Source organism: Plenodomus lingam (genome assembly GCF_022343315.1).
Source record: "Plenodomus lingam strain CAN1 chromosome Unknown contig_22, whole genome shotgun sequence".
NCBI lineage: Eukaryota > Fungi > Ascomycota > Dothideomycetes > Pleosporales > Leptosphaeriaceae > Plenodomus > Plenodomus lingam.
Genome location: NW_027093939.1, coordinates 429,366 through 451,076, shown reverse-complemented (window position 1 = coordinate 451,076; position 21,711 = coordinate 429,366). Strand labels below are relative to the sequence as shown.

Genomic DNA, 21,711 nt, shown 5'->3' with positions numbered 1-21,711 from the left:
TTATGGTCATGGGGATGGGGGTTTTGTTGCAATGACACTCTGCTTCTCCCTCGACACCACCCTGCGGCTCCTTCAACACCCTGCTCACCCCCGCACCGTTACACGCCTACGCAGTCTTTCTCCACGCATCCGCCAACATGGCCCCTCCAGCCACCATCCCACAGGCCCCAACCCCCCAATCACTCAACAGCCCCCTCTCGGTGCTCCAATGCAGCGTCATAGGCGCATACGCCAGATTCGACGCCAAATCCTTCCACCACACCCACTTCTCCAACTTGCGCTTCCTGACCTCCTCCTCCCGCCTCAACTTGTCCTCCTTCTCGCCATCGCCCTGTAGCGCGGGCATCGGCTTCCCATCACGGTAATACCACTGCACGCCCAGCCGCGCCAGCTCCACGCCCACGTACGCCGCCCAGAACCGCGAACTCCAAAGCCACCACGCGTTCTCGCGCGCCTTGCCGGCCTCGCCTGTCCAGCGCGAGCTCGTGAGCACGCCTTTGCTCGAGAGGTATGCGCCGTTTTCAAGCACCTGGAAGCCAACGCAGGCTGCGATGGCGCTCCATGTCAAGCCGCGTACCAGCCTGTCCTGTTTCTCTGCATGCGCCGGCAGAGGGGAGAGGTAGGTTCCACGCGCCCATGTGTAGAGGCCTGCTAATCCCCATAAACGCACAAAGATCCTGTAGTCTGCTATCGTGGCAGCAAGGGCTTTGGAGGAGCCGACGACTTGGGCGATTCGCTTTGTGCTGGTGGGGGCGGGCAGGGAGGCGATGAGGGTTTCACCGGGGAGTAGGATGCCGTCTGCTTTTTGGGCGATTTCCGAGGCAATGACTGCGAGGCGGCGCTGGAGGAGGCGGGAGAGGAGGGCGTGGACGAGGGTGAGGGTGTAGGATGTTGTGCAGAGTAAGGTGTCTGTTCCGCTTGGGGTGGAGAGGAGTTTGGCGAGGCGGACTAGGTTGCGGTCTGCGGTGCGTGGGATGGTTGTGAGGTATTTGAGGAGGTAGACGCGGAGGGTTTGAAGGGTGGAAGGGCGTGGTCGCGGTGCAGAGGGCTTCTCCGAACTTGGTGGAGCCGTGGACGATGGAGGAGTGAATAGGGTGGGGTCAGACGGTATTGTCGTCGTTGATTCCGGCGGTGGTGGTGGTGGTAAACTGTCCATTATTTTGTCCATGTCATTCTCCATGCTGAAATGTAGAGAGCTTAAAAGAAAGAGAGAAAAAACAGGGCGAAGATGGGAGACAGGGCTGCTATGGGATATTCCATCAGCTGAGAGATGTCATGATGCAGGACGCGCTTTTGGCCGAGGTTGCTCTTTGGGAAATAATTGACAGCCACGTCATGCGCGCAGCCGACGCAGATACACACACACGCGCGCGCGCGCGCACATGGTACACACCGTAGTCACTCCCAAGTCACTCCCAAGCCCTCTCAAGTCACTCCCAAGTCACTCCGAGTCACCCCGAGTCACCCACAGTTACACACAACACACGTGGACAACTGCTCAAGTGGCCGCATGTAAAAGGGGGTGGACCCTCCATCCCAACGGCAGAACAAACACCAGCTACACCACCGGCCACGTCGAACAAGGAGGACCCTTCAACAAAAACACGCAGACTCAACAACACAAGAGCAGACTGTCTAAGTAGACTCCCAGACATACTACGATCCATCATGACCTCGCAAGCTCTAGTATCCCTCGCCACGCCCGCGATGAGCATGCCTGCAGCCGTCGAGCATCTTCCATGGCGGCGCACCCCTGCTCATCCACTCCACCCTCCATCCCCGCATTCTCGTCTCCACATCCGACGACGACAACTGACATCCCAAGCTCAGCTGAGGTCTAGCAGCAGCAGCAGCAACAGCAGCAGCAGCAGCAGCAGTGCCAGCACGCTCTTCCTGCTCTCCTCGCCCTGAGCAAGACCACGAAAACAAAGGGCTGCTACGGGCAGCCGATTTCAAGCCAATCCCAATCACCTCAACACCACAATGGAAGACCCGTCCCAACCCCTCCCCACACGCATTCCCACCTACCCTCTCGCCCATGCCTTTCGACGTAAACCCCGCCGTCTGCCTCTTGTCCTGCGCTTTGCCAAAGGTGCCGTTCATGAGATCATCTTCGTCCCGGTGCTTCTGCACGCCCTCTTCACCGTCCTCGTCGTCTACATTGACACGCGCTTCGTCGACAGCATTTCCATCCCGTCCACCATAATCCCCTCGCTCTCCATTGTCGTAGGTCTCATGCTCGTGTTCCGCAACAGCACATCCTACGACCGCTTCTGGACCGGCCGAAACTGCCTGACGACGATTGGCACCTGTGTCCGCAACCTCGCACGCATCTGCCTCGTCAACAGCCACAAGGACGGACATGCGACCGAGGCCGAGCGCAAGGACACGGAGCGCATCATCAAAGTCCTCATCGCAGTCCTCTACGCCATCAAACACAATCTCCGCGCAGAATTCAACATTCCCCCCGCAAGCCTCGCCTCCCTCCCCAAACAACCAAGCCCCTACTCGCGCTCCTCGGTGCCCGCCTCCCGCCGCCCCAGCTACGTCGACCGCACGGCCAGCACACCCGCCACCCCCGGCCACCTCACCCCGCTCCTCTCCCACTCGGGCATCACGCTCGAAAACGGGACGGGCTGCGAGGTGCCGACGCGCAAAGAAGAATACGTCTCCCTCCTCCCCGAAGGCCTCATGGGCTACGAAGACCAGGGCCTCGGTCTCCCCCTCCAACTCACCGTCCTCGTCGAATCCTACCTCCGTCGCGGCGCCGACCGCGGCTGGTTCCACGCCCCGCTAGCCTCGCAGATGAGTGCCCAGCTCAACACGCTCGTCGACGCCTATGGCCGCATGGAAACTATTCATGCAACTCCCATGCCCGTCGCCCACCTCATCCACCAGAAACAGGTGCTCGCGCTCTTCACCTGCGTCTTGCCCTTTGCCGTTGTAGACGACTACAAGTGGTGGAGTGTGCCTGTGGTTGCCATTGTTGCCTTCACCCTCTATGGCATCGAGGGCATTGGCGTTCAGCTCGAGGATCCGTTTGGGTATGATCGGAATGATATCAAGATGGATGGTATTGTCGAGGATACCCGACAGGAGCTCATGGTGTTGTTGGACGAGTGGAAGGAGAGTTGGGAGGGGAGGGCTGTGGGCGGCATGTTTGATTGAAATCTGCATGTGCCAACCGCGAAGTGGACTCTTCATTGTGGGGGGTTTGCAAGTGGGAATCGAAGGGAATGGGCTTGTCATTGTCATGTACCCCCCCCCCCCCCCATACCCCTCACACCGAGAGCAAGTCAAGTTACAAGAACCACATCAAGTCCTACGGCTGGATAGCTGGTAGTCTACAACCATGCAATACATCTACACACATGCCTACCCACTACCACTACCACTACCACCATGTATACATGTATATATAACTCTATATATCCGCATCTGCAACCACATACATACTCCCATCACACCATCATACCACCACCACCACCAGCCCCCCCAAAAAATAAAATAAACAATCGTTCAATAAGAATAAAAGAGTGCAAAAGACCCCACACTCCTCTGCCCTTTTGCTCCAATCCCACCCTCCAATCCCAACCCCGCCGTCCCATCATGCGGCATAAAACTTCCGACACGACATATGTATATATAGATAGATTACCCTATTCCTCCTCGCCCTGTTACTACTCCACCTTCACCCCGAAGGTCGAGAAAGAACAACAACACACAGAGAGTAGATTGATGAATGAAAAAGAAAAAAAAAGGACAATGAAAATCCCTTTGCCTCGAGCGTAACGTTCATGACTTGCCTTTGAAGAAAACGCCGGAGGATGCAGTCCCAAAAGAAATGAAAAAAAAAACCGGGTGGAGAACGATGCGAGGGAAAACGGCATAGTCTGCCGTACGGCCAAAAAGCTTCCAACAGCAGGGCTTGCGTCATGCCGGTGGTAGCGTGGACACGCCGCCGCCCGTGCTAGAGGAATCCGACGAGTCGTCGTCTGGGAGACAATTGGGGCCGGGTCGGCCTGCGCTGCCGTCGAGGACAAAAGGGCCCACGTCGTTGCGCGGCGTCATGGGCCCGTCGGCAGCACGGTCAGGCACGAGTCCGTTGTGGGTGGCTGGGTGTAAAGGCGTGAGGCCCGAGTAGTCGTTTGCGCCGGATCCGTTGATGGTGAGCGGCTGGGTTGCAGAAGAGGCGACGGGGGGTGTGAGGTGGCGATCTGGGGTTTCGGGAAGAGGCTGGCTTGCCCCTTCGTCCGAGGCGTCGGCGACGTTGATGTTGGAGATGAGGTGGGCGAGGTCGGTGGTGGCAGCGTCTTCCGATGTACTGCCATTGGGGGGCGAGGGCGAAGAAGGCGGCGTGATTTGGCGGTCGCCCAGTTGGGTGACGACTTTGGCCATGGGCTCGCCGTCTGCCTGATCGCCGTCATCTTCCCAGTACTCCATGTCGGGTTCTTCGACGTCTTCTTCTAAATCGGCTACGGCGCGGCAGTTGGGACACAGGAAGTTGGGCCAAGTGGGCCCGTTGAGAATGGGACGGATGCACTTGTAATGCCAGACGTGTGAGCAGGGTGCGACAAACAGGGATTGGCAAGGCTGTGCTGGTGTTAGTATCAAAGGCACGGCCACGGTCGAAGCCTCAACTACTCACTGCTATTGACATGAGACAGATGGCGCACTCGGACGTGTGTGTCGAAGCAGCATCGCCCTCTTTTTTGCTCTTGGCAAGATTCCTCAGACGCTGGTGGGTTTGTTTGCTGGCCAGGTTAGTGGGGTTGCTCAGACGGGCGTGGAATGGCTCCAGACTCACTTGAATGTGTTCAGACCCTGCTGCCAGCCGCGGTTGCACTCGACGCGAATCTTGACACAACGGAAAATCATTTCCTCTCCTCCTCTAAAGTCGATGCCCAGCTGGATGATGTCCCCGTCCTTGATCCTAAAGGGCTTGGATTCGACGTTTGGCTGACTGAGTCGGATATGGTTCAAAAAGGTGCCCGACGAGCTCTTGACGTCCTTGATATACCAGCTGCCGTCCTTGCACCACAGCTCGCAGTGTTTCCGGCTGACAACCTTGGACTTGAAGCCGACAGCGGCGGCCGAGGGGACATGGGAAGGTATTTCGGGGAGGTTGTCGCGCTCCGAGTAGCGGCCGACACGGATGACTGCGCTCTCGTCGGGCAGGGTGCGAGTTATGGTGGGGAACTGCAGCGAGGGCCGGCCGGCTCTGGGGTCTTGGTGCGGGATGAAGCGAATCGACGGGAGGTGCTTGACCGCACCAGCAGCGTCAGCAGCGCCCTCTGGCAGCTCTGCGATGGGCGGTACGGCTGTTGTCGTCGTCGTCATCGTCGGGGTGGGACCGGAGGTGTTGCGCACTGTGAGCTGCGGCGCAGCCATTTCTGCGCGACTCCTAGTCATGCTACTGGCTTCGGGCGGCGGCGATGCAGGCGGAGAGTCGATGGACGAGGGGCAGGGCAGGGGGCCGTCGGCGGTGACCCGTCTCGAGAGTGGTGAGGGGACCAAGTGTTGGGGCGACGAGGGCGGTGAAAAGACGGGCGAGGCAGGCGGGGTGTGTGTGGAGGCGCGTGGCCGTGTTTTGGGTGTCTCACGTGCCTCTTCGGGCGGGGTGGTGGTGTTGGTGGTGGTGTTGGAGGACGAGGACGAGGTGGGCGAATGCAGGTGCAGGTTCCGCAGAAAGTTGATGCCTCTGTGCAGGCCGGTGGAGCGTGAGAGGGAAGTCGTCGTTGTTGTTGTTGTTGTTGTTGTTGTTGTTGCTGTTGCTGTTGCTGTTGCTGTTGCTGTTGCTGTTGCTGTTGCTGTTGCTGTTGCTGTTGCTGTTGTGGTTGTGGTTGTGGTTGTGGTCGGTGAGGTTGGCAGTGCTGTAGCAGCAACAGAAGGGGATGCTGGAGCTGGGGCAGTCAACATGCTATGTAAGGTTGCCCCCTCTCCCCCTAATACAATACAAGCAGCGGCGGGCGGCGCGGGCAACAAGCGGGCTGGGTGCAAAGAAGGCTGAAGCAGCGGCGGCGACGACCGCACTTTACTGCGCTGCGTGCGGCTGCGGCTGCGGCTGCGTGAAGACGGAGGCGGCGGGCAAAGCAATGGGTTTCGGCAGCGTTTGAGTGCGTTCGCAGACTTCACCCCACAACACAGCCGGTCCAGTGCAGATGGGTTTGTGCACGGGCAAAGGGAAAGGAAATGGGAGCGCAGTGCAACAGCCGACGAGAAGAGAGAGAGAGAGAGAGAGAAAAGGACGAGCAGCGTCTTCCAATCGTCGCCCCGGGGGCTGGCAATGCGGCCAAGCGAACGAGTCGAGTGTGGCGAGTGCATGCCCAGCCCCAGAACAGCATTGCGCCGCCGTTCCAGGCAGTCGACGTGCTGCCCAACCATGGTCAATGCCCGTCCCTACAGAATGTCTAGGCGAGATATGTGTGTAGATATAGATAGATAGATATATATACACACATGTACAATGGGGGTGTTGAACCATCACTTGGCTGCTTCTAGGAATCGGTCTTTTGTCGTGAGCTACATGGCCGTGTGGGATGCATGGCCAACAACCAACATCGGCCACCATCAAAGCACCACCACCACGACGCCCAAGTTGGGCCTTTGCACGTACCTGTTTCACTTTCCCAGCTCCACCCGCTAGTTCCCTCCATCTAGACTTACCGCCCCCGATCGGCTATCTCTATCTAGAGCATATGGTCAAAAAGAGCCGTCACAAGGCTGACGACGGAGTCTGGAGGAATGGGCTTCCAGTGCTGCCGGGACTGCCATAACGTTTGGCGGGGTGGGGCCCGGCTTGTTCGCCAGAGAGACGGGCGCTCGGATGGGAATAGACTCGATAGAGCATGTATGCATGTATGTATGTATATATGTATGTATATATGTATGTATGTATGTATGTATATATGTATGTATGTATATATGTATGTATGTATGTATATATGTACTCTGGCTCTCTAGGTACCGGTACGACTGTAGTTTGTCGTTAGCAGGCTTTACCTGGGCCTTGCTCTGTTCTCGTTCATGTTCCAGTGGGAGGCCCCCCGGTTCGCCCACCCCTCACGTGACGAGATGGGGTCATGCCCGATTCCCGACCTCAATTTTCTGGAATGGCCCATGTCTTGCCTGTCTTTGCTTGCCTGACCACCGTCACCGCGCCCACCACACAATTCGGCCATGTTGCGTCCTCGCACCCTTCAACCACTGAGCCGGGGAATAGCGCGACCATCCACTGCCCTCGCCTCAAATTCACATTCATGTGCCGGTAGACGAACACTGGCAACGGTGGTGGCCGCAGAGCGGGTTAGCATGCTGCACTGATACCACATAGCCAACAGAACACACGCGTCTAACACTGGCCTTGCAGGACACAGCCGAACTCGACCAAGTCACCACTCTACCCAATGGCCTGCGCGTTGCCACCGAAGCCCTGCCTGGCCACTTCTCTGGCATTGGCGTCTATGTCGACTCCGGCTCGCGCTATGAAAACGATGCGCTGCGAGGCGTGAGCCACATTGTCGACCGGTTGGCGTTCAAGTCAACGCGCAACACGAGCGGAGATCAAATGATGGAGAAGCTCGAGACGCTTGGTGGGAACATTCAATGCGCCTCCTCACGCGAATCCATCATGTACCAGGCTGCCACCTTCAACTCGGCCGTCCGGTCCACAGTCGGCATATTGGCTGAGACCATTCGGGACCCTTTGATTACAGAAGAAGAGGTACAACAACAACTCGAGACGGCCGACTATGAGATTGGGGAGATCTGGAGCAAGCCAGAGTTGATCCTCCCCGAGCTGGTGCACATGGCTGCATACAAGGACAACACGCTGGGCAACCCACTGCTGTGCCCCAAGGAGCGGCTGCCCTACATCAACCGCCATGTGGTAGAAGCATACCGCAAGGAGTTCTACAAGCCAGAGAGAATGGTCGTGGCCTTTGCAGGCGTCAATCACAACGAGGGCGTCCGATTAGCAGAGGAATACTTTGGCGATATGCAAAAAGGCATCGGTCCATCACGGAGCACGGGCAGCCAGAGCAGCACCTCCTCGACCCCGAACCAGCAAGTTTTTACCGCCGACCACCCTACGCCAATAGGCGCACCCCCACAAGCCTCCAAGCTCCTCTCCAAGATTCCCTTTTTCAAGAACCTCTCCACATCCGCCACCTCCAATGCCTCCGTCAACACCTCACTCGACCTCGACTTCCCTCCCATCGACACCTCCATCCCCTCGACCTACACCGGCGGCTTCCTCTCGCTTCCGCCCATTCCCCCACCACTAAACCCCATGCTCCCCCGCCTATCCCACATCCACCTCGCATTCGAGGGCGTCCCCGTCGGCTCCCCAGACATTTTTGCCCTCGCAACCCTCCAAACCCTCCTCGGTGGCGGTGGCTCCTTCAGCGCCGGCGGGCCCGGAAAGGGCATGTACTCGCGTCTCTACACCAACGTGCTCAACCAACACGGCTGGGTGGAATCCTGCGTCGCCTTCAACCACGCCTACACCGACTCGGGCCTCTTCGGCATCGCCGCCTCGTGCGCGCCCTCGCACGTCGCCCAAATGCTCGAAGTCATGTGCCGCGAGCTCAAATCTCTATCCGACGAGACGGGCTACGCAGTCCTCAAGCCGGTCGAAGTCCAGCGCGCAAAGAACCAGCTCCGCAGCTCCCTGCTCATGAATCTCGAATCCCGCATGGTCGAGCTCGAGGATCTCGGCCGCCAAGTCCAGGTCCACGGCCGCAAGTACAGTGTCAAGGAGGTGGCGCGCAATATTGAAAACGTGACGATTAAGGATCTGAGGCGCGTAGCGAAGATGGTGTTTGGCGGGGAAGTGCGGAATGTTGGGGGTGGGAGTGGGGCGCCGACGGTGGTGTTGCAGGAGGGTGAAATGGAGGGGTTGAGACGCAAAGAGTTTTCTTGGGATGATATTCAGAATCGGATTGCGAGGTGGAAGTTGGGGCGACGGTGATGAGCAAGGGATGACTTTGGCATCTGTGGACATGGATGATTATGACGTGTATTTGTAAAATCTACTAATGTACAACCCTTTCCATGATGAAATGATTGGTTTCTACCCCTTCTTTGCACCACACCATGCCTTTGTTTATACGTTCGTATCCCAACCCAGCCGTTTCCCGATTCGGAGCAACTTTGGAAATCAGGTGGCGTAGGTGAGGTCGGCTTGAACTTGAGACTCATCTTGTTGAGTGCAGGTCATGATATACCGTTCACTCCCTTTTTGCTCCCAATACTATTACTATCCACTATCATCACCGCCTGTCCCAGCACACACACACTCTCTCTCTCTGCCTCACACCACTTATTCACAGTCACACCTACAGACACAGTCACCAACCCAGACACACCCAGCACGACGAAACTCTACAACTCTCCCCCGACTTACCCTGTACCCAACCCAACCCAACCTACCATACAGCCATCCCCCCTCCCCTACAACCCCAATCTCCCAAACGAGCGAAAAGAAACCTGCATGTGATCAGGCTGTGCGTTGTCCACTTCCAGCCTCAATGGGTGGGGGGAGTGGGGGGATGGTGCTAGGGGGTTATATGTAGGTGGATAGGTGGATAGTGCTGGGGGTTATAGGCGGATGTGTGGATTGTGGAATGGTGTGAGATATATAGGTGGATAGGTATACGTCGAGACAGCGGGACTTAATCGGGGGAGTTGGGGCCGATGGAATGGTATACGTGTGTCCGAGGCGTTGTGTGGGTGGGAGGGGGATGGTGAGATTGGGAGTTTGTATGTGGTGGCGTTGGGGAGGTACATGCAGTAGGTATAGTGGGATGCTGGGAATGGCTATGGTGGGTTATGAAAGTTTGAGGCGAGAGAGGATGGGTGCGCGAGGGGATTTTAAACAAGGTTCATGCTGGGCTGGCAGGATTTTTTGTGTTGGGTGGGATATCTACTATACAACGTTTCTCTGCATGCGCATTTCAACGTTTGCCATGGCGTTACTATTGTCGTACACACTATATGCCATTGTAGTTTCCAACTCTCGGCCCTTTTCCTTCGTGTTGGCTTCACTCCGTTACGCGGGCCGAGGCCAACGACGTCATCCACGCGCCAACTGTGTAGCCGCGGGTTAGATTCAATACTTTTATCAATGGCCGATCCCTGGCCATAAGCCCGAGGATTTTCAACAGCCTGTGTACTTTTTTTTGGTGCGGAATGGTTGAATGGTGGCTGTGGTTAGTATGCATGGATTTGGGAGTACAAATAGCCGTCTTGGGAGGTGGGAAGGATGAGAGGGATGGGCTTGACATGGGCTATTGTTATTGCTACCTACATGACCGCGCCCAATCTATTGTATTTGGCTTACAACACTACCTGTCATCACGGATTCTCCATTCCCAATCCTAGTCTCAATCCTGATCCCAATCCTAAACATGGCCAACGATCCCTTCACAACACACCACCACTACCTACAAGCCCACCTCTCCCCCAACCCCGCAGACTACCGCACCGGCCTCTTACTCTACACCGACATACCCCACGGCCCCTGCGACGCACACACCTGGGCGCAAGCTACATGGAACACCCAGTATAATACCTACGCCAGCGTCGATTTCAAAGAGGAGTGGCGGCTCAAGGTTGCGAATGCGAATGCGGGCTTCGAGATGATGTGTGAGCGGGAGCGGTTGAATGAGGTGCCGCGTGTGTATCGGGAGTTGTTTCAAAGGACGAGGGAGTTTGCAGATGGGGTTGGGAAGTTGGTTGGGGCTCTTGGGCGTGGTGGGTGTTGTGAGGATGGCCATGGCAGTTTCGACGTTATCAATACTGGCAAGATACCACCAACGACCACCAAAATCTCAACCTGGGCAGAAGCAGCATGTCTCTTGGTTCAATGGAGTCGAGGCATCCTCCGTCATCCCAGCCTTGGCTTTGAAAAACTCCTCCTCAGTCAACGAGAGAGCATACACTGGATCCTTGACGACGCCCTTCTCCGTATCTGCCTCGACCACTGGGACACCGTCACCCCATCCCACCTCCCCTGGGACCTGGCCACCGCCCCGCTGCAAGACTGCCTCATGCAGGCTTGCAAGCTGATTCCCGAGTGGGCGGCCCGCGACGCAGACGAGTACCGCAAGTGGGATGTGCGCGTCGTGTATTCGGTTCGCGAGGCGCTGGAGCAGAGTTACTTTGGCCGTTCGAGGCGGTTCCTAGCCCAGAGTCGCAGACTGCATGAGCTGTGGCGGACGGTGGGGTTGTGGGGTGGTGGGAGACTGCCGGTGGAGCTGGCAGAGGTGATTGTGGGGATTGTGTGTGCTGCTGAGGGATTGCCCGAGGGGAATTTGCGAAAGGTGTTTTTACCGGCGAAAGAGAAGAAGGTAGAGAGGAATGGAAATGGCAATGGCAATGCTTTTGGCTATCTGAGGGCTACGGCTGTGCGTTGATTTGACGACTTTGAGCATGGCCAACTCCCTCTGCGACGACAGTGGTAAAGTGGAATCAGAACCCCTTCAACCCTTCGCACTCTCCAAGATGGCCAGAACACCTTCCTTGCCACCAACCAGCACCCTCACCGGCTCAAACATACTATCCGTCAAAGTCCCCTCGGCAACCCTCTCCATGTCCTCGCGCTTCTCGACCCCAACTTCCCTCAACGTACGCGGAAGCTCCAAATACTTGACAAACCTGTCCACCGCGTCCGCAAGCGACGCCTCCTCCCACTTCAAGATCTTGTTCCATATGCTCAACGTGCGCTGCTGGGCTTGCTTCTGGGCCTCGGATTTCGAGTACGTGTGGCGAAGGACGGGGGCGAGCAGGATGCACGAGGTGACGCCGTGCATGACACCACACACACTGCCGAGTTGATGACCGATGGCGTGGGAGGCACCCATGGGAACCTGCCACATCAAGAGACCCATCATGGCGTTGCGGCTGCCGTGCTGGCAGTTGCTGATGCCGCTGATCAGATCCTCGTGCTTGCCTTGAGTCTCGCCGTCCTTGTAGTCCTTGAGGCCCTGGAGCAGAATCGCAAGCGAATCTTCCATATGGATAAAGACATCCTCGCTGCACGCTTCATTCACCATGGTCTCGACACAGTGATCCACCGCACGCATTCCCGACGCCAGCCACAGCATCCTAGGCGCCGTCGACGCCACCTCTGGATCCAGCAGGATGAGGTCCGGCGCCGCCTTGACACTCGCAAAATGCTGCTTCTTATGCGTCTCCGGATTCACAGCCGACGCATTATTATTCCACTCGCTCGCCGACAGACTCGTAGGCACCACAATCAACTTCACCGCCGGCTCTGCCAGCCCACGCGCCAACCCCGTCTCCGGCTCCACAAGCCCTTCCATCGCATCCAGCGTAAGCTGCCCCGGCGCGAGATTCGTCTGCATCAGCCGCGCCACCTTGCACGCATCCGAATAACTGCTGCTCCCGATGCTAACCAGACAATCCGCCTGCTTGTCGTTGAGCAGCCGCGTAATCTCGAGGACGTCGTTGTAGGGCGAGTGTGCGCCAACACCGGATTTGACGGCTACAATGAACATGCCCAGTTTCTCCTTTAGTTTGTCAACGACATCTGTCTGCTCGTCCAGCGCCCGTGAATGCACGAGCACGATGCGTGTGCAACTCCACTCGCCAATCGCAACTACAATGTCCTCGAGGTATTTTGCGTTGAGAATGGCATTATGCCCCTTGCGCTCGGGAATAGGCAGTTGCTGAATCGTACGCCTTGCACGGCCATAATCATTGTAATTCGACATTTTTTTCCTTCCTTTTGCACAAAATCTCGGTCAAACAAGAGAGGTTGTAGGTTGTGTGACCAGGCGCCCAATATTGCCCAGTGTCAAAAAAAATAAAAAAATAAACTTTGCTCGCCTGCGCTTTATTTCATGGAAATTGGGCCATTGGATTTCTTCACTCGCGCATGCTGGCAATCTCGATTGCGGGATTGTTGAATCGTCAGATTTACCTCATCTTTGCGTGACATTGGTGGGGAGAGGAGCTAGGTTCCGTTGCGTTGCCTGTGTTACCCCGCGATTTTTGCACGCCCGTTTGTGTTGGGAGGTGGGAAGAAGGATTTGTGTCCATGGACGGTGGTGAATGTTTGTGTGCAGATTGCAAGTGTTTGGGTAGGAGAGGAAGGGGGTTACATGGACGGGAATATTCGGCGTGGTTAGGTTGCGTTGCTAGGGGGGCTTGCTAGGGGTGTTCCTTCGTGTCGAACTATTGTGTAGATCGTTGAGAGGAGGTCTCTTGTCCTTTTTGGAATACCATTTGGGCATGTGGAAAGGTTTAGAAGCTTTTCATGGGAGGATAGTGGTTTTTGCGCGCTTGAGGATGAGTGTTCTTGTTTAGTCTGCGATGTTGCTCTCTGAGTGCGTATAGCGGTTGTTGCAAAAGGGCAAGTGTAGCAAGGCACATAGGTACGAGCACTGAGCTTCGACCTTTGCTTTCTGTGGTGTCGACCTACTACTCCCAGACATGTCATAAAGTATCAGCTGCAGACGCCAGGCATACTTCTCGAATGACGCCTCTGTCAAAGCACATGTTTGTTTGTGAATGCATATTTCTGGTATTGACTATGCTTGCCTTTGTCGTGACTTCGCCAGGACCCTTAGTACTATCGTTGCCTCATGTCCAAGAGGGTCGACCAAGCAACCTGAGATATCTTAAGCCTGCAAAAGAACCATGCTGCCTTTCCTCAACCGTCCATCTGTAACCACGCCACGAACACAGCAGCCTCATGACCGAACATATCGCGTAGCTGCAGCTTCCTGCTCTTCAATCTCTAATGCCAAAATGTTAGTATCTCTCTCCTTTAAACACACCATTCCAAACCAGAAAAAAGATGCACGCGGGATTCATATATTCGTACTCAATCGGTGAACAACAGGTACTGAGCTTGGGGGTAAGCTGCCGTATTCGGTGATGACCATGTTGATATAGTGCGCCGGCGTGACATCATAAAGTACTTGCAGATGATGCAGATTCTTGTTGTCTTCAATCCACCTGAGGACATCGGTCGTATCCGTGGCAAGGTCGTCGTTGCCTGCCTTATCGTCGTTCTTCGAGCTGGGTAGGCGAGCTTTGAGTGGAAGTAGTTCTCGGCGTTCAGCTTCCGAAAGCAATTCCTCCGCAGGGGCGACCTCGTTTCCGACTATTGAGTCGAGGGCTACCTTCTCGGTGAACTTGACGGATTGGCAGAGGACAATGATAGGCAGAGACTGTGAGCTCGCCAGCATGGAAACGAGCGCCGTTCCTACGCGTGAGTATAGCCGGCCGTTGGACATCATGGCGTGCGCGCCTAGGAACACCTTTGTTGCGTCTTTGACGGCGTGCGTTGCACCAGTGATGAGGTAGTAACGCACACTGACACCCTGATTTGCAAGCTTCCTCGCTAATTGTTTGCCTTCAAACAACGGTTTCGAGTCGACCACAATGACGGAGAATGGCGTGCCCATCTTGTGGGCGTGTAAAATAGTCTGCTCGACTATCGAGGATGCTGCATAAGTAAGGATGACATCGCCGGCCTGGATCTTCGTAGCTGCCAAGTCACGGATGAGTCTATCAGCGGCCGAGACACGCTCACGGATGAAAATGTCAATCTCATCAACAAGATCACGTTTGGCTTCGTTCTCAGGTGTCGAAGGATCAATCTTGATAATTACTGTGTGCAGGTCAGTTCATACTCCACGGCTCCTAGATGTCTACTCTCAGGTCATAGATATCCAACATTGTGCATCTTTCCAAGGTAGTGTAAGAGCAACTTACTATCCTTCAACCACCGAATTGCGTTACCCATGCTGATGCTGAGCGGTCTACAGCTCTTGAGAAACTCAATTTGAGGACCGAGATGATGGCTGGTGAGATGTCGAGCCAGACTGTTCCCAGGTGGAGTTTGATAGGATTCAATCACGGTCTTGAACACTAGGAGCATAGCTACCATCCGCGCTGTACTACCACAGATGGCATAGCTACTGTACTGGAGACCAAGAGCAAGCACGGCTGGATGTACGTCTTTCGACGCTCCTACTAGTGACTGCTGCTTCGGTTGACTGTAGAGATGGCCAAAGAATAGTCCAGTCTGCTTTGGTTCCTTCTTGACTTTCTTTTCCGGCTCTTTCAACGCAGGTACGTTTGACTGCGACGGTCGCCGCCGCATGGGCAGCGGTCGTGATTTGTCGTCTTTCGATCCTTGCTTGGAATCCTTCTGCAACTTCTGGCCTTCCTTGGGTGGTCCCTGTTGCTGGTTCGGTGCGCCACCCGCCGCCTTTGCCTGTGCACGTTTTGCCTGCTTCTCCGCCTTGGCGAGCTTCTTCAATTCTGCAGGTGAGGGCTTCTTAGGCGCATCTGTGGCATTGCCATTTGTTGCAGCAAGCGAGCCATCCTGAGTTTGCTGTTCCACGGCAATAGGCGCCGGCGTGAGCTCAGCAGTTGGGGTCTGAGGCATCACGAGGTTCTTGATGTTTGGTGCTCAGGTTGAGAACCTCGGACGCGAGACGATGGGCTGTGGTGGGGCAGAAGTTGATGCTGGGTTCCCAAGACTATACGATACCTCAAAATACAAGACTGCTCGGTCTAGACTTGGTGGCACTGTTCGAGTCTATCCTTTTCCGCGTTGTCGTCGTCGTGACCAGCTCAATGTGTGGCCGGAACTTTGATACACTTTGATGGAACTTTGGAACTTCCATGCATTGAGTCAGAACTTGTGGCTAACCATGTCCATACTAGCGCGCCAAGACAGAATAGAACCCGCACTTGCTGCATTGGGAACCATTGGAATCCCTGTCGGCAACTGCGTCATTGGGACAAGTCGTTGTTGCGCCAACAAGCTTGCAAGACAGTGAATGCTCTTGTCTTCGACGTGCAAGATTTCTGGAACTTCCCTCCATCCTAGTCTCAATCATCATCTTCAGGACTCTATTTCACTGTTCTGGACTTCCGCTTCTAGCGAATCATGGCGGACAAAGTCAGCTCCATTACGGATCTTCCCCTCGACGTTCTCGTCCTCATCTTCCCATATTTGGATGCAAAGAGCTTCCTTGCACTGTGCAGTACGTGCAAAGGATTCCAGCAGCCTTCAATACGACTTGACCCTGCATATTGGAGTTTTGTGACGCGAAGCACCTTCAGAGTACCTAATCAACCTGTTGTCCAGCATGACGGGGTACGATGGCAGAAGATGTACCGCCGCCTGCTCACCCAGAGCCGTGTCTATACATGGGGATGCAGTACGCATAATCGACTGGGTCATAGTTATCCCGACCAGCATTCCCAGCCTCGTCCTCATGTACCTCGTGGTCATTGGCCAGGCCCGGTTCGACCTCGTCTCAATGCGAGTTGCTCGTTCCCTATGGAGATGGATGATAGGCAACAACTGGGTATCATTGCAGATATGCAGTGCGGGTGAGTATGACAGCAAAACGTTTTTGACATCAGTCGACTGACCGGCATTAGTGGCTGGTCGACCACCCTACTGACAGCAAGAGGCTCACTCCATACTGCTGGTGTACTTGACGGCCAGAGAACATTTTGGTCAAGCGATAGATTGCAAACTCTAGTATTCCCCTCAGTCTCTCCGGCCTCATCCCCTGAAGCACATTACGCCGAAGCGACCGTAGCCATCCGTCAATTCTCATCTGGCCGATCTCACGTACTGGCAGTTTCAGACAGTGGTAAAATATGGTCATGGTACGACACCAAGAAGCCTGCTTTGCAAGTCAAATTTGCGAATTTGGACATCAAGGAGTTGTCTCTTGAACAGTCCAGTGACAAAGTCTCGAATCATGGGCAGGTAAAGCAGGTCATAGCCGGATGGAGTCGCAGCTCGGCCTACGTCCAAGGAGTGGGAATCATCGTATGGGATCCTGTCCAGCGAGACCCAGGACATGAGGAAGATGCTGAGACAGATACCATGCTTGTCTTAGACAGTGTTGAAGTACCCAAGACTGGATACAAGCGTGTACGAGATGTGCATGGTGAAACTGCAGATGAAAAAGCACTCGGTCAGGAGGTGGGTTCCGTGTCAAACTACATCATCCTTGAGCATTATGTCGTTTTTGTTACCGATATCGGCAGAGTCTTCTGTGGAAAATTTGCCGACAAGAACCGCGTGGACAGCATACTCGAGCTTCGACAGCTCCGTAATGAGCAAGGCGCTACACTTGATGTTCAGGGATCATTCCGCCGCTTTGCAATCTTCAGAAATGATGAAGTCGTCACAACCGATCAGGACTACCTCGAGGCATGCTGGACAGCTCAACAAACTGATCCGGAGCAAGAGAGCATTCAAGGATTGAGACGTATCCCTGCTCTCCAACGTAACGATGTGATCTCGGTCGCGTTTGGAGACTATCACTTTCTCGCGTTACACTCAAACGGCAAAATCACGTCGTATGGTATGGATCTCCACGCATGTGGCGCGTTGGGTCTAGGCCACGAAGGACCTACTAGTGGTCAGGCTCGAGGTATTGTCTACGACCGGTTCAGTCATACCGGAACACTCCTACCACATTGTTATGCCCGAGGCCGCGAGGTCTGGTTCGATTCGAAGAAGCGAGACTGGGTCGAACACATGATCTCAGGACACGCGGATCCTGACGAAAGTAAAGAACGAAGGGAGTTGTTCTTGACTAACCACAACGTGCAAGGTGAAGTCAGCGAATGGATAGAGCAGGAAAGCCGCGCTTGGGATCAAGGCAACCAAGAAGATGGCCTAGGTGCCCACTTTGCACTCAGAGTCAGTGCTGCGGGCTGGCACTCAGGTGCTCTGGTGCTGGTGAATGAAGAACTGGCTGGCAAGGAGCCTACATACAAGTGGGAGCATATGAACTTCCCAAGGCTCAGGCTGACTGATGGTACTGAAATGCCAGGACAGAAGGAATTTGATGAGTGGAGAGAAGGAAGACCAGATTGGCCGTTGGAAAGCGAGATCCAAGGCAACTGAATTTAGTTTCAACTCTTCTTTTCAGATATCCTCAACGCAATAAATGATGATGTAACGAGTGAATGGATTATCACCAGATTTGATACCAAGGCTATCGTGTCGAAGATATACAGTAGCAATCGCTAATGCGTGCCATGCGATCATGTGTAAAAAGAGACATACCCTACATCTGGATTATACATCTCAGTAGGCCTACTGTGCATAATTCTCCCTGACAGCTGAAAACACAATGACTTCAAACTGTAATCTGGAACCTTCATATTCGTAAAACAAAATATTTGTACACTTTGAACCGTACTGAAAATACCTCAGTAACGCCCATACCAATCATTTGACCACCAGGAGATTGACAGTAAGAAAAGGAAACATCACGACGACGACAACACCGCCATCCTCGTCATTCGTAATCTCCTAACTTTAGGCATCGGCATCAGCTTCGTAACCCATTGCCGCTTCGACCGTTTCTGCATCTTACCCATCTTCTCCTGCGCCAAAGCAACAATCTCATCCGGATACAAGGTCCGCGTCGCAACAATTACAACGGGATCCGCACCGTGTTGTAGGAACAAAGTGCTCATCTCCATCCACACTTTGCTTTCACGATCTTGGCTGCGCAGGTGGGCTTCCCAGGGTGAATACTCTCCCGTGATATTTCCATAATCGCGGAGTGCGTTGTCGATCTTGTGATTGGGATCTGCGCCCTGTTCGAGGAATCTGGCGACTAGTGTTGCGCTGTGGAGACATGGGTAGATGGTTAGAAGCGGGTTGGGCTGGTTTTTTGCAAACAGGTCGTTGCTGAGGGTGGCGAGGAGGAGGTTTAGGGTTGCACGACTTGGGATGTTGGGCTTGGGGGGTGGGGAGACCTCTTGCTGTGATTGAATGTGGTTCACGACATCGGTCAATTGCAGCTGGATGGCTAGATGCAAGAATGAGGTGTTGAAGCGGCCGGTTTTTCGTGATGCGGACCAGTGCTCAAGTGGAGATTTTCCGAAAGATTGCTCAATTAGAAATTCGTTGTTGTGACCTTTGACCTGGGCGAGCTGTGTTGCGATGGTGTCAAGATCCATCAATAGCTTGACTGACAGTTTACGGTCTTGACTACTACCAGTGTGGACAGCATAGTCAATGGCATAGAGAATGTTTTTCCAGAAATATTCATCCCCTTCGTGAGCTGGACGGCACCACATTGTTGTCGCCTGTTGTTTCAACCGGATGGCATATGTGTTGAACAAACTCGTCCATGGGCAAAACGTGCTGTCGGTCATGTCCCGATATTGCGAAAGGATTGATTCGGTTTCAAACCAATCTCTGACTGTGCGATGAAGGTATGTCACGCTCGCTGAAGCCAGAGGCTCGTTCGGAGCTGCATCTGCTTCGATAAGGCCCTGGCAGCAGGCCCTTAGCCGACGATGCATAGTTCTTGAACGCGCTTCGACTGGTATGGGGGACGGATTAGGACCTTCAATCATCACCTTGGATACAATATCCGGATCAAGGTCCTCGGCGTATGATAGATCGAGAAGAGTAAGATTTTCAGGTGAGTAGCGCATAATCTGCAAAATCTGCGCCATTTCCTTCCGTTTTTCGAGATCCACATAAGTTAGAATCTTTTCAAAGAGCTCTTCCAGGCCCCTTGGGACAGTATTTAGTCTTTCATTTAGTTCTTCCAGCCGTTCTCCTGCCGTGAAACCTTTGAGCAGTGAGTCAGTGACGAGCACGACCCAGAGAAACACGCCACAGGCTTTGACAGTGACAGCTTCGATTAGATCGTCTGCCTGTCTGGGTGTCTCCAAGCGGCGATCTTTAAACCCATCATTACCATGGAATCGGTTCGTGACGTAATGACGAATGTCGTTGTAAGTGAGATCTTCTAGTCGTAGGCGTGGTAGATGTGGGAAGCCATCCTCAAAAACTGTCCACGCACGACTTGAGAAACACACCTTGACGTCAGGGGACTTTAGACTCTTAATCCTCGTAACGAGAGTTTGGTGATCGCCACCAAACTCATCAAGTCCATCTATGAACAGAAATAATCTGTACTTGTCTCCTGCACCATCGACAAGCAGTTTGAATGCATTTTCCACTTCCTCATAGGTGAGAGGCTGTCTCCAGGGATCTGTGAACAAGAGGAACTCCTCCATCTTGGAAGGAAACAGAAATGCCCACAATTCCGGATCATCAGAAAGGGCGCCATGGAGAAGAGTTCGTATCATTGCCTCCTCCGACATCTCCATCACGGTTCCAGAATTCCAGAAGTAGAATGCAGTTCGAACCAATCTCCTTTGGCCAGACCATTTCGCAAGGTTCTCTTTTGTGCGAGGGTCTTGATAGATGAATTTCAGCAACGTTGACTTCCCAGCAGCAGGTTTTCCCGTAATCCAATAGAAGGATTGATTCTCAGATTCGAGCCAGAGTTGGAAGTTTGACCATTTCCCATCTGGGGGCTGTCGGAAGATCCACTCAAAAGTCTCCTTGTAGGCGCTTTCGATTTTTTTGTATCGATGATTGAGTTCCGAAAAGCCAATCCATTTCAGTATGGAGTCACGAAACTGATTCTGACTTGTGAATGTAAGACGATTATGGTACCGCTGATTGTGTTGTATGAGCGGATTGTCTGCGCCGGTGATGCTTTGGAAGCTGGATCTAATCTCCTGTAAAACTTCCGATTTCCAGTCGTCTTTAGCTTCGAAGAGTAGCTCGAGTCGTCCTCGTATACGTTCAGTGGCTTGGAGGAGGTCTTCGTTCTGGTCGGTTGCAACGCGTCGTGATCTTTGCACTTCACCCCTGTATGTCGTTATGACGCGGGACATCGCGAGTGGGCGGATCACCTACCTCATGGATTCAAATGTATTTTCAAGTTTCTCTCTGCTAAAATCAGAACACTGACCACACTAGCATATAGGCTGCACTCACCTCAGAGACCCGATCAATAGAATGGTTATTTTCTGTCGATGATCTCTTAGTCTTTGACGCAAGTTTTCCAGATCTTTCTCGCTTCGAATAGTCTTGAGCGCAGCATGGAAACTCTCCCATGCTGTTGCATTGGCTGTCCGTAGCCTTGCGACAGCGTTCCGAAGATCCACGGCGATGTCGTGACAGTCCAAGCACATCCTTACGATATCTTGATCGCAAGGCGATAGCTGCGCAACTTTGTCCGCGTCCAATCTCTCTGAAATCTCCATGTCCCGCATCTCACCCTGATTGTACACATCCTGACGTTGTGATTGTCGAGATTGATCTGGCCGGGCTCTTCTGAACCAACTCGAACTTTTCACTTGCTCTTTTGAGATCTGGCCGTTCAAAACGTTTCTGACCGATTCAGGAAACTCAAAGGCACTAGCATGAATGTCGAGCTGGAGTCCGATTTGCTTGAGATCGTTGGTCTGGCACTGGTCTTCTCCACGAGGCTTCGTGCGACGGATCCTCTTTGCTTCTTGTGACAGCCTTATTGCAAAGTCGACGAATTGAACAACATTTCCAGCAAGGCTGATCGCCGCCAAAGATTCAATCATTTCGGTCTAGAATCCGTATATACAATTCTAGTGTTGCAATCTCAAGTGTCTCCAGTCCATAGCTTATATGATCTCCGGAGCAGTCTTCGATGATCCTTTGGGGCTGCATAAGGAGGCTGTGGAAACACAACCATGGCTGAGGACAGGTGATTCGAGAACACCAAGCTGGTAGTATGCAACCTGAAGTATTGGATCGCTGATCCTGATCATACGATGCAAGGCAGACACAAACTCAGCCTGTAACGTTGCCTACAGGCCTGTGATCCTCCAGGCGTT

General features: G+C 54.0%; 10 protein-coding genes across 10 annotated transcripts; 5 read left to right on the top strand and 5 right to left on the bottom strand.

Annotated features, from left to right (window-relative positions):
* Nucleotides 1-106: 106 nt before the first annotated feature.
* On the bottom strand, nucleotides 107-1,180 carry IAQ61_005537 (uncharacterized protein; the record flags this gene model as incomplete). The annotated part of the gene is made up of 1 exon (XM_003840029.1): nucleotides 107-1,180. One exon carries the CDS (start codon nucleotides 1,178-1,180, stop codon nucleotides 107-109), a length of 1,074 nt encoding a protein of 357 aa, XP_003840077.1.
* A 488-nt stretch (nucleotides 1,181-1,668) lies between these two features.
* Nucleotides 1,669-1,911, top strand: IAQ61_005536 (uncharacterized protein; the record flags this gene model as incomplete). The annotated part of the gene is made up of 1 exon (XM_066096833.1): nucleotides 1,669-1,911. The coding sequence occupies one exon, from the start codon at nucleotides 1,669-1,671 to the stop codon at nucleotides 1,909-1,911; it is 243 nt and encodes an 80-aa protein (XP_065953184.1).
* Nucleotides 1,912-1,983: 72 nt separating this feature from the next.
* On the top strand, nucleotides 1,984-3,168 carry IAQ61_005535 (uncharacterized protein; the record flags this gene model as incomplete). Its single annotated transcript, XM_003840030.1, has 1 exon — nucleotides 1,984-3,168. The coding sequence occupies one exon, from the start codon at nucleotides 1,984-1,986 to the stop codon at nucleotides 3,166-3,168; it is 1,185 nt and encodes a 394-aa protein (XP_003840078.1).
* Nucleotides 3,169-3,933: 765 nt separating this feature from the next.
* Nucleotides 3,934-6,399, bottom strand: IAQ61_005534 (uncharacterized protein; the record flags this gene model as incomplete). The annotated part of the gene is made up of 3 exons (XM_003840031.2): nucleotides 3,934-4,593; nucleotides 4,649-4,754; nucleotides 4,808-6,399. Coding segments are annotated over 3 exons (2,358 nt in total), but the record flags the coding sequence as incomplete, so codon positions are not given.
* Nucleotides 6,400-7,048: 649 nt separating this feature from the next.
* Nucleotides 7,049-9,823, top strand: IAQ61_005533 (uncharacterized protein). The gene is made up of 2 exons (XM_066096832.1): nucleotides 7,049-7,305; nucleotides 7,370-9,823. The coding sequence occupies exons 1-2, from the start codon at nucleotides 7,180-7,182 to the stop codon at nucleotides 8,969-8,971; spliced, it is 1,728 nt and encodes a 575-aa protein (XP_065953183.1). The 5' UTR covers nucleotides 7,049-7,179; the 3' UTR covers nucleotides 8,972-9,823.
* A 586-nt stretch (nucleotides 9,824-10,409) lies between these two features.
* On the top strand, nucleotides 10,410-11,417 carry IAQ61_005532 (uncharacterized protein; the record flags this gene model as incomplete). The annotated part of the gene is made up of 1 exon (XM_003840035.2): nucleotides 10,410-11,417. The coding sequence occupies one exon, from the start codon at nucleotides 10,410-10,412 to the stop codon at nucleotides 11,415-11,417; it is 1,008 nt and encodes a 335-aa protein (XP_003840083.2).
* A 66-nt stretch (nucleotides 11,418-11,483) lies between these two features.
* Nucleotides 11,484-12,737, bottom strand: IAQ61_005531 (uncharacterized protein; the record flags this gene model as incomplete). Its single annotated transcript, XM_066096831.1, has 1 exon — nucleotides 11,484-12,737. The coding sequence occupies one exon, from the start codon at nucleotides 12,735-12,737 to the stop codon at nucleotides 11,484-11,486; it is 1,254 nt and encodes a 417-aa protein (XP_065953182.1).
* A 795-nt stretch (nucleotides 12,738-13,532) lies between these two features.
* IAQ61_005530 (uncharacterized protein) lies at nucleotides 13,533-15,637 on the bottom strand. Its single transcript, XM_003840036.2, has 2 exons — nucleotides 14,749-15,637; nucleotides 13,533-14,644 (listed from the first exon to the last, which is right to left on the bottom strand). The coding sequence occupies exons 1-2, from the start codon at nucleotides 15,425-15,427 to the stop codon at nucleotides 13,839-13,841; spliced, it is 1,485 nt and encodes a 494-aa protein (XP_003840084.1). The 5' UTR covers nucleotides 15,428-15,637; the 3' UTR covers nucleotides 13,533-13,838.
* Nucleotides 15,638-15,847: 210 nt separating this feature from the next.
* IAQ61_005529 (uncharacterized protein) lies at nucleotides 15,848-17,923 on the top strand (the record flags this gene model as incomplete). The annotated part of the gene is made up of 2 exons (XM_066096830.1): nucleotides 15,848-16,383; nucleotides 16,417-17,923. Exons 1-2 carry the CDS (start codon nucleotides 15,935-15,937, stop codon nucleotides 17,921-17,923), a joined length of 1,956 nt encoding a protein of 651 aa, XP_065953181.1. The 5' UTR covers nucleotides 15,848-15,934.
* Nucleotides 17,924-18,018: 95 nt separating this feature from the next.
* Nucleotides 18,019-21,561, bottom strand: IAQ61_005528 (uncharacterized protein). Its single transcript, XM_066096829.1, has 3 exons — nucleotides 20,837-21,561; nucleotides 20,756-20,788; nucleotides 18,019-20,707 (listed from the first exon to the last, which is right to left on the bottom strand). Exons 1-3 carry the CDS (start codon nucleotides 21,433-21,435, stop codon nucleotides 18,292-18,294), a joined length of 3,048 nt encoding a protein of 1,015 aa, XP_065953180.1. The 5' UTR covers nucleotides 21,436-21,561; the 3' UTR covers nucleotides 18,019-18,291.
* Between the last annotated feature and the right edge of the window lie 150 nt (nucleotides 21,562-21,711).